This window comes from Gymnoscopelus braueri, assembly GCF_963280865.1.
Source record: "Gymnoscopelus braueri genome assembly, chromosome: 17".
NCBI lineage: Eukaryota > Metazoa > Chordata > Actinopteri > Myctophiformes > Myctophidae > Gymnoscopelus > Gymnoscopelus braueri.
The window spans coordinates 1,943,226-1,953,593 of record NC_137617.1 but is presented as its reverse complement, the minus strand read 5'-3'; the positions used below and the strand labels follow the sequence as shown (position 1 = coordinate 1,953,593).

General features: G+C 42.6%; 1 protein-coding gene across 1 annotated transcript; it reads right to left on the bottom strand.

Moving 5' to 3' along the window:
* Positions 1 to 7,581: 7,581 nt before the first annotated feature.
* LOC308104813 (leucine-rich repeat-containing protein 3B-like) lies at positions 7,582 to 9,700 on the bottom strand. Its single transcript, XM_080455342.1, has 3 exons — positions 9,493 to 9,700; positions 8,655 to 8,723; positions 7,582 to 8,435 (listed from the first exon to the last, which is right to left on the bottom strand). Exons 1-3 carry the CDS (start codon positions 9,544 to 9,546, stop codon positions 7,593 to 7,595), a joined length of 966 nt encoding a protein of 321 aa, XP_080311468.1. The 5' UTR covers positions 9,547 to 9,700; the 3' UTR covers positions 7,582 to 7,592.
* Between the last annotated feature and the right edge of the window lie 668 nt (positions 9,701 to 10,368).

Sequence of the window (10,368 nt, the reverse complement as noted above, 5' to 3'; positions counted from 1 at the left end):
TCCCTCTCTCTCTCTCTAACTGCCTCTCTTTCTTTCTTTCTCTCTCTCTCTCTCTCTCTCTCTCTCTCTCTCTCTCTCTCTCTCTCTCGCTCTCTGCCTGCCTCTTCCCGTCTCTGCCTTATCCCTCGAAACCGCTTATTGCTGCTTGCAGCTATATTTATTATTAATATTTTACTTTATTAGCTGTGATAAAAGTTCAATAGTTCACTGCAATGATCAGTAATTCTTTGCAGCTGTTGTTATAGGTAGCTATAGGTTTCACAGCTGTTTGAATTTGAATTGATGAGAAACTAGAAAAAGTGCTCCTCGGAGCACAGGTCTCCGCCAGGTCAGGTAGGTTATTGTGGCCTCCTGGTGGCGCTATAATAGGCCAATGTGAAAAGGGTGCCATTTCTACTTAGGCCTTGCACGGCAATCGGACACTGCATTCATGATTTGAGGCATTTTGTTCCAAAAAATGTGGTTTGCTAAATTAGACCTGCTGGTGGCACTATAACAGGCCAATGTGAAAAAGGTGGCATTTCTTCCTCGGCCTAGTGGGAATGTGCGTCCAAAATTTCACGGAAATCGCACACTGCGTTCATGATTTGAGGAATTTAGTTGAAAACGGACCTATCCTGCAAACTTTGGAATCCAATGTAGCCAAGTAGGATGGAATATGAAATATTGGACACATCCATCTTGATCACATGACTATAGAGATACTGGCCCTCATTTATCAACGGAGCGTATAAACCGGCTTATATTTTTCCATATATTCGGCCGTACACCAACGTCGAAGTCACATTTATCAACGTTTATCCTACACAACCAATCCTGGCGTACATCAGGTCGGAGCTTTGATAAATCTCACGTCTGAAAACGAGCGTCATTTAAATAACACGCCCTTAAATATTCTCAAAACGCCCCGATTTTACGACATGAAGAAGAACCAGAATACGACCACAGACATCAAAAGCCAATAAGAAAGAGTTTCCCCCGATCGCCTCGCCTCGCCACACACGCACACGCACACGCCCCTCTCTCTCTCACACACACACACACACACACACACACACGCCCGCCCAGCTGTGTTTATCATGTAATCCGTAGCGGTACAATCTTTGTCACGTAGGCTTGTAGCCTACATGAATGACATATTATGATACCAATCACATCGCCATGAATGGAATACGTTTGTATATTAATGTATTTGACCCATACCGAGCAGTGCACAAGCAGTCATGTAGGATATTCCCTGTGAGACTCAGACGGGCGGCAGTGATTCGTCACCGTGCCGCCACGTTAATAAGAGATTGGAGCGTCGGGTTTATATCCTTAACCCAGCCAGGTTGTAGTCTTCAAAACTCTCTATGACATAACTCCATAACATAGGACAAGCTACTGTACGTTTGTACACCTCACTGTCCATGAAAAGATCGTCAGGAGTCCCGAAAATGCGCTCGCAGAAGAGCTGTATATTTTGAAAATAGCAGATCTACAAGCTCACAACACGTCGCGATGCGACCCGTTTTTGAGCTTGCAGATCTGCTATTTTAAAATAGCCAATGCAACTGAATGACTGTTAAAGCAGTTTGTTTAAATTACTTTTTAAAATGTTATATTTTCACAGGGATTATTTATTAGTGTAGATATACATTTAGGAGTGGATTATGTGTCCAGATGCCTGTCAGACAGTCAGACAATGCTGCTCCGCAGGTCTAGAATGGAATAAACGGGCGCAGCCAACGTCAACAACTGGTCTCGACCAGACGTGAGATCTCAGCGTACGGTAGGATGAAGCCCACGTCAGGATATATTGATAAATGCCGAAAGGTGCGGTGATCTCGCCATACGCCCATTATTTGGGCTGCACCGCGTTGATAAATGAGGGCCACTGTGTGTACCGATTTGCATTATTTTTGGACAGAATCTGAAGGAGTAAGAGCAAAAAATGTGTTTTACAAAACTCAACCTCCTGGTGGCGCTCTAAAAGGCATATGTGAAAAATGCAGGACAAAGGTTTTTCCTTGGCCTCTAGGGAGTGTGCGTGCAAAGTTTCATGCAGATCGGTGCAGTTATAGCTAAAAACGTGAATCGGCCTGTTATAGCGCCACCATGAGGCTGATTTGAAAGTTTTCAAGTGGCATTTCTTCCTGGGCCAAGTGGTAATCTACGTGAAAAACAAACACGGAAAGCGCATGCTGCGTTCATGATTCGAGGCATTTTGTTGAAAATGAACCAATCCTGCAAAATTTGGAAGCCAATCTTAGCCAATCAGGATTTAATATGGAAAATCGGACAGATCCGTGTTGATCACATGACTATAGACATATTGTGTACCGATTTGCATGTTGTTTGGACAAAATCTGTAGGAGTAATATCAAAAAATTTGTTTTGCAAAAGTCGGCCTCATGGTGGCGCTATGACAGGCTGATCTAAAAAATGTGGGGCAGAGGTTCTGCTGTGGCATCCAGGGAGTGTGTGTGCGCAGTTTCACAGCGACCGGGCCAACGGTGGCGTAGATTAGCTGCTCGCAGACAGAAGGACGGACACACACGGACGGACAGTGGGCAAAACATACTCTCTCGCCATGCCTTTCGGCCTGGTGGAGACAATTATCAATATAATTTAACATCAGTCAGTTTCACAGCTGTTTGAATTTGAATTGATGAGAGAAACTATACATATAGTTTAATGTGTCTTAGCTGACCAGGTCAAAGCAATTAAGTTTGGCCAATCATGTTACTGATGGGGTGAGAGGGACTGCAAGCCAATCAAGGCCTGAGTGGTTTATACAGCCATGTGACATTAGCAAGGGAATATGCTGGCTGACTTCGAAGAGTGAAGATGTTATCTGTTGTCCACAAATGTTTTCTTCTTACTCCTTCAGATTCTGTCCAAAAAACACGCAAATCGGTACACAGTATCTCTATAGTCATGTGATCAAGATGGATGTGTCCGATATTTCATATTCCATCCTACTTGCCTAACATTGCCTTACTAAGTTTGCAGGATAGGTCCGTTTTGAACACAATTCCTCAAATCATGAACGCAGAGTGCGATTTCCGTGAAATTTTGTACGCACATTCCCACTAGGCTGAGGAAGAAATACCCCCCTTTTCACATTGGCCTGTTGTAGCGCCACCAGCAGGTCTAATTTAGCAAACCACATTTTTGGAACAAAATCATGAATGCAGTGTCCGATTGCTGTGAAAAGCCTAAGAAGAAATGGAACCCTTTTCACATTGGCCTATTATAGCGCCACCAGGAGGCCACAATAACCTACCTGACCTGGCAGAGACTTGTGCTCCGAGGAGCACTTTTTCTAGTTTTGAATCAGTTCTAACCAAAACTTATATTCCCTCAAGTTTTCCTCGTGACATAATGTACACATATACGTACCCCCAGAACATATGCTTTCAACACGTACAATTTAATGTTGTGGTCACCATCATCATCGGTGTAAAGAAGAGTGTGTGTGTGTGTGTGTGTGTGTGTGTGTGTGTGTGTGTGTGTGTGTGTGTGTGTGTGTGTGTGTGTGTGTGTGTGTGTGTGGTGGGGGGAGACAGGTCTCACGGCCCAGAATGCCATACCAGGAAAAAAGGAGGGTAAGACTATATATTAAGGTCGGGTCTATAATGCATTATAATCACATTTATATTGCATAATAATGCACTTATAAGGCCTTATACCACTTTTCATAATCATGCATAACAACTTATAACAAAGTTTATGAAGTCTTATAACTTATAATAATATATCTATATATAGTCTTATACCTTTATACCTTTGGGGGATACCTTGGGGAGCCCGAGGGAACATAGGGTCTAATTTGGGATGAGGGAACATAGGGCTGAGGGAACATAGGGTCTAATTTGGGATGAGGGAACATAGGGTTGAGGGAACATAGGGCTGAGGGAACATAGGGACTAATTTGGATAAAATAAAATTGTTAGGGATTGAGGGAACATAGGGCTGAGGGAACATAGGGCTGAGGGAACATAGGCATGACCCCCCCTCGCTGGTGCATGTAGCAACATTCAAAGACTAATTAAAGGGATTTCAGGTATCTGACAACAATAACATTCCCCTATTTACATTTTAATCTAGTTGGCTCTAGCTACACGTGTCCTTATATCTATTGATCTAACTATCAATAATGTACATTCTTTGTTTGTTTGATATCTATTTATTATTATCTTTTTTATTATTCTTTTCAGAAACACCTCACCATGAGTCTTAATATGAAAACTTCACACAATGTTGGCTTTCAATAACGCACCGCCCTGCCTGGCTGACATGTTATTCATATTGTGTGTTAGGATGATCAGATATCTACTGAATAGTAATGCAAAGCAGGCCTACTGTTTATGAATATGCTTCTCTTTCTGTGAAGATAATCATTTCCTGGCAGAGCCCTGCTTGCTTGCTGTCACTTTCTCAAATGTTAATCGTTAGGGTGGCTGTGGCTCAGGAGGTAGAGCAGGTCGTCCATTGATCCGTGGGTCGGCGGTTCGAATCCCAACTCCTCCTGTCCACATGTCGAAGTGTCCTTGGGCAAGACACTGAACCCTACATTGCCTCCAATGATTCGGTCGGCGCTAGCTTGCCACCATTGGTGTGTGAATGTGGGAAAAGTGGGGACGCTGGCGTCGACTGTTCGCCGCTCCACCTCCCAATGCCCCCCCCTGTATGAATGAATGAACCATTGTAAAGCGCTTTGAGTAAGTTTGAGTACTTAGAAAAGCGCCATATAAATGCAATTCATTATTATTATTTTATTATTAAATGACACACACACACACACACACACACACACACACACACACTAAATTCTAATCATGCGTTCACACATCTGCATTTTCACCACAGAGCTGGAACAGGGTTGTTTGTTGTCGACTCCTCACACTGCAGCTGAAATAATTACTATTACTATACAATCCCAGCTCTCCTCTGTATCAAACTGCCTCGACGCCTTCTTTTAAAGATGGAGGGACACCGTTAGTAAGAATCTTTTTTCTTTTTTCTCTGTTTAACACAAGCATTAGGAAGGAAGGCAATAAGTTGAACAGGATTCACTGGTCAAGGACACGAGAAAACCACGATAAACACCTACAAAAAACTCGATTGAATCTGACATTTAAAAACGTGTCCATTGTGCTTTACGTAACATGTCTGATCTTTTCTTTTTTTTTTACAATCCACAGAGTTTGACTTTGACATTAAAGTTGATCAAAGACAACAAGACCATAAACATGAAACACTGAGGGAAGAAACGTTAGTTCTGTACAGTGCACACATGGGTGCAGTTATACATTATAGATAAGAAGCTTTATGGGGAGTCCAGAAAGCATTCCTTTAGTATTAAAGACATTAGAGACAGATCTCAACACTCAGGCAAGGAGCAGGACTGCAAGGCCTCACTTCCCTGGTTCCATGAACCTTGAAGCATCTTCATCATCATCATCATCATCATCATCATCATCCAGAGTTTCAATCTATGACTTCTGTTGTCCATAAACCATAAGCATCGGTCCATCTGTGACTCTCTGTTTTACAACCAACACGATAGGGAGTTGGTTTGCTGCTAGAAATGACCCTTTTATCAAAACAACATAATGACCTGTAAAGCTGTTATTTGGGCAACCAGTGAAAAAGCCAATGAAGTAAAACTGTTTCCACACAAAGTCTTTAGAGAAGACGAATAGCAGACTCAAATTAAACATGTTAGATTGTTTACGTAACCCTCCACCTGATAATAAAGGGTATTATTTTCCAGGAATATTTTCGTTTCAGGGTTTTGAAAAGCTGTGTGCGTCACAGGAGCATCAGGACGCCCTTTTTTTTTTAGTTAAAGTACATTTTTTCCAAAGTAACGACAGCAAATTAAGCGTGCGTTTAAAGCATGCAACCTTTCTAAACCATAAATGAGAATCACTTTTCCACTCCAAAGTTGTGACCCACCAACCACAGGGTTTTTACTGCATTGTATGTTATATGTCAGGACTAGGCCATGGCTGGTCTTTTGGCAGTATGTTTTCCACGGGGTTAAGACATTCTACTGTATATAGGCTACTGTAGGATAATAACATTATGTTATTAATGAGATTACATGTTCTCATAAGGTCAAATAATAACAAATCTTGATTATATAATGTACGGTAAAGGCTGTGGTCTATACATAATATATAATGTACGGTAAAGGCTGTGGTCTATACATTATATTTCTAAGTAATCGTCCACCATCACCATTATTTGTAAGCTACTGTATATCCCACAGCAAATGTAAACATTTTCCTGCCAAACGCAGCTCTTTGAAGTCAACAGCCAGCAGCTACAGCGTCCTAGAATATGATTCAATGTTCAGGCCAGATATTACAGTAGGTTTCATTAATATCATGAAAGCTGTTTAGAAGTTCCTGTGTGGAAAACAAGGAACATTTTCCAATAGCGTATTAACGTTCCAGCTTCAGAATCCACTCTGACACGTAATTAAAGGCATTGTGTATCATTAAGGTAAACATAAAATAAAACATCATGCCCAAAAATGTCCTTTCCTGTCAATTTGTCCCGATTTGTTTGTGTCGCAATGCACAATGCGTTGTGAGTTTGTATATCAGTTACTTTCAAGTAGCCAAAATATAAAAATAGGGCTTAAGAGTTTAAACTGTATATCATCTTGCTAGGGACCCCCGAGTCAAGGACCCCTGGGGGGTCCCTGGACCCCACTTGGAGAACCACTGCTTTGTGACATTAACGTGGCATCAAATAAATAGATTGGAGAACAAAGCTATCATTTGGTTCTTTTTATTTGATTTATTTCTCAGATTATGACCTAAAAAAATGATATTATATCCTATCAAAAATTTTAACCTGAGATTCAGATTTTCCAAGAGACAGGGACTAAATCTTCCCAACATTTTAGGGTTGTTTTTTGTAATAAAAAGCCATTCTTGGTTTCGTACTGACTGTAGAGTCTGTTTAGAGACTGTTTCTACATGATTCAGGTTCGTTGTTGAACTTGACATTCTGGGGAGGACCTTAAGAGAGCAATGTTCCACAACAGCTTTAAGCCTGAACCTCACCTTGATGTTTTAATTAGTGGCTCCCTGTCCCATTAACATCCCTGTCCCATTAACATCCCTGTTCCATCAACATCTCTGTCCCATTAACATCCCTGTTCCATGAACATCCCTGGTCCATTAACATCTCTGTCCCATTAACATCTCTGTCCCATTAACATCCCTGTCCCATTAACATCCCTGTTCCATCAACATCCCTGGTCCATTAACATCTCATCTGTATTCTTCTGCTTCCTTTCATACGGGCAGAAACCTTCTATTTAACTTTTTGTAAACTTCCTCAAACGAGAGCGTCCAAAGTAGTGAAAACAGCTGATCTGCAAGCTCACAGATCGGCCATGTTTTGGCAATCTATTTTTGCAAAAAGTGGGAAAGTGAAAGTGGTTAAGTGTGTCTGTGGGTTTTTATAAATATAATATTGAACCAATGAAAAATATTAACGATGTCATCAGTGATGTCATCAGACCACAGTGCCGATGTCATCAGTGATGTCATCAGACCACAGTGCTGATGTCATCAGTGATGTCATCACACCACAGTGCTGATGTCATCAGCCTCGTCAGGTTTCTTGGGCTTGCTGGGGAGTGACTTGAGGTACTCGAGGTGTCGCCGGGCGTCCTCCTGGTTCTGCCGTACGTAGTAAACCACGTAGGAGATGACCATGGCGAACCAGCCAAACATGGTCACCAGCATGGCGTAGTCCGTGGTCCGCTTGGCCAGGTTGCAGAGGTCGGTGTCCACCGCCAGGAACGGCCGGCCCTCCTGGTCCCGGAGCTCCGAGCTGCGGCAGAGGACGCGCGCGGCCGCCTCGTGGTTGTGCGCCATGCCGCCCAGCGCCTGCTGCAGCGCGCAGTCACAGTGCCAGGGGTTGTCGTCCACGATGACACGCGCCTTGAGCCGCGTGAAGGCGTCCTTGTGCACCGACGTGATGCGGTTGTGCGACAGGTCCAGCACCTGCAGCGTGGCCTCCACGCCGCTGAAGGCGCCCTCGCTCAGCGTCTCCACCGCGTTGTAGGACAGGTTGAGCTCCCGCAGGAGACGCAGGCCGTGGAAGGTGCGGTCCGGCACGGCGCCGATCTGGTTGTGGTCCAGCCGCAGAAGCACCGTGTCCACCGGCAGGTCCGGGGGAACCTCCTTCAGGCGGGACTGGGTGCAGGTGACGTTCAGGCCGTGCAGGTGGGCGTCGGCCCGCTGGCACAGGCAGCCCTTGGGGCACATGGAGGCGGAGGGGAAGCACAGGGCCATGAGGACCAGGCTCTGCAGGAGCAGCACCATGGGGAGGAGGTCCAGAAGAGTCATACCGCTGCATCCCGCCCGGGGGGCCCGAGACCCCAGAGCCCCCTGGTGGTCACTCCTCACACACAGCCCATCCTGGAGACAAGAAGTACATCCTTCATTCATTCATGTATTATATGTCTTACTGATGAATTGAGCAATACTTTTACTTTGGTACATTCAATATACAGTATTTTGATGCCAATACTTCTGTAGTTTTAAGTAACATTTTGAATTCAGGCCTTAACAGAGTATTTCTAACATTATGGTATTGATACTTTTACTTGAGTAAAAAAAGAGAAAAAAAGGGAGTACTTCTTCCACCAGTGCAGACGAGTCCTCAGCACCCGTCCTCTCCTCCCATTGGCCCAACGGGAGCTGCACCTGGAAGCACAGCATCAAACACCAATTTTCAGTACTTTTACTTCTACTCCACTACATCTTAGAGGCAAATAATGGTACTTTTACTCCACTATAATTATTTGACAACTTTAGTTACTAGTTACTTTGTATATTTTGATTATTATTACAAAACACAGACATTAACATCTTCAGCCCTATATATATATTTAGGCCATTTGAAATTAGCAGATTTACAAGCTCACAATGTGAGTTTGTAGATCAGCTATTTTCAATTGATTTGAATACATTTATTACATTTGAAAACTTTGTGAAATGGGGACATTCTGCATAACGGAGTACTTTTACTTTTGGTACTTTTAAGTACATTTTGATACCAATACTTTTTTTTACTTTTTACTCAAGTACATTTTGAATTCCAGACTTTTACTTGTAACAGCTGTATTATTTCTACATTGCAGTATTGATACTTTTACTTGAGTAAAAAGATGTGAGTACTTGTTAAACTACAGGAAACGCCAGGTTTGGCTGGAAGTGTTTTTTTATGTCAGTTAATTTTCAAGGCTGTTACTTTGGTTCGAGTCCCATAAACACAGATCTATATTGAAAATAGCCAATCTACAAACTCACAACAATAATTCCGTCATACAGTCTCACGGAATCTCTGTATAACATTCGGAGATTGTGGAATAATAGTCTGGCTGCACAAGACTAGTGGGCACATAAACATTACTGGGCATCTCAATGTTAAAGGGTAAGACCACTTTGGTAGAGGTTTGGGTTGTGTAGTTACCTTGCCATGATGTAACACCAAAGGTGGGAAAGAAATCAAAAATAATTGCTCCATTGATTAGAAATTGATAATTCAAAAATATGCTCCCATGATGCTGCCCTGTGTCTCCAGGGTTCTGCTTGTCTCTCCGTTCGACATGATTCAGATCTTTATCTTTATTAAATATGATTAAAAGTCAAACTAAACTAAAGTCTCTGCCGCTCGATCGAGCTCTCTACTCTACTGCTCAGTGTTGCCAGGTTTAGTGAGAGAAACAAGCAAGCAACCAGGTCCAGGAAAACAAGCCCAAAAAGAAGCAACTTTATTGGTTGCGTCTCTTGCTATTTTCAAAAACTCTTGGAATAAAATGTGGAATCTTTTTTTAAAAAGCCTAACGACACAAATGTGGTTACGGGGCTCCCTGGCACAAAACATTTTCAGATGGGGGTTATAGAGGGACAAATACATATTACTTTGGGGGGGTCCATGATATGAAAATATTTGTACTAGTTAAAATAATAAAACAATTGTGATACAAGACCAAATAATCAACTACACTTAAGAAACAAGGCCAAAAAATCGCAACCCACAAGAACCAATATTTACAGGCAACTTCACAGAAAGACAAGACCAAATGTCGCTTATAATAAGCGGACGTGGCAACGCTGCTACGGCTGCTGCTGCACCGTCCCATGGCCCGGGGCGACGGCCGCGCGATGATTGGCTCGGTCTTTTTTGGGGGGGGGTTGTCAGGGCAACCGCCAAAGAGTTGATTATTATATATATATTTTTTTTTAAATGTAACTAAATTAACTTTTGGTACTTTAAGTATATTTTGAAGCTGATACTTTTGTACTTTTACTTTTTAATATGGGACTGTTTTACTTAAGTAAAACA

What these genes read in the sequence shown, in the direction of transcription:
- LOC308104813 (XM_080455342.1), bottom strand. Translation starts at nt 9,546, where the DNA reads ATGGAGCAATTATTTTTGATTTCTTTCCCACCTTTGGTGTTACATCAT. An exon ending in TGGTGTTACATCATGGCAAG is followed by an intron (nt 8,724 to 9,492) that starts GTAACTACACAA and finishes CTGTGCTTCCAG; the next exon opens with GTGCAGCTCCCGTTGGGCCA. An exon ending in CGTCTGCACTGGTGGAAGAA is followed by an intron (nt 8,436 to 8,654) that starts GTACTCCCTTTT and finishes TCTTGTCTCCAG; the next exon opens with GATGGGCTGTGTGTGAGGAG.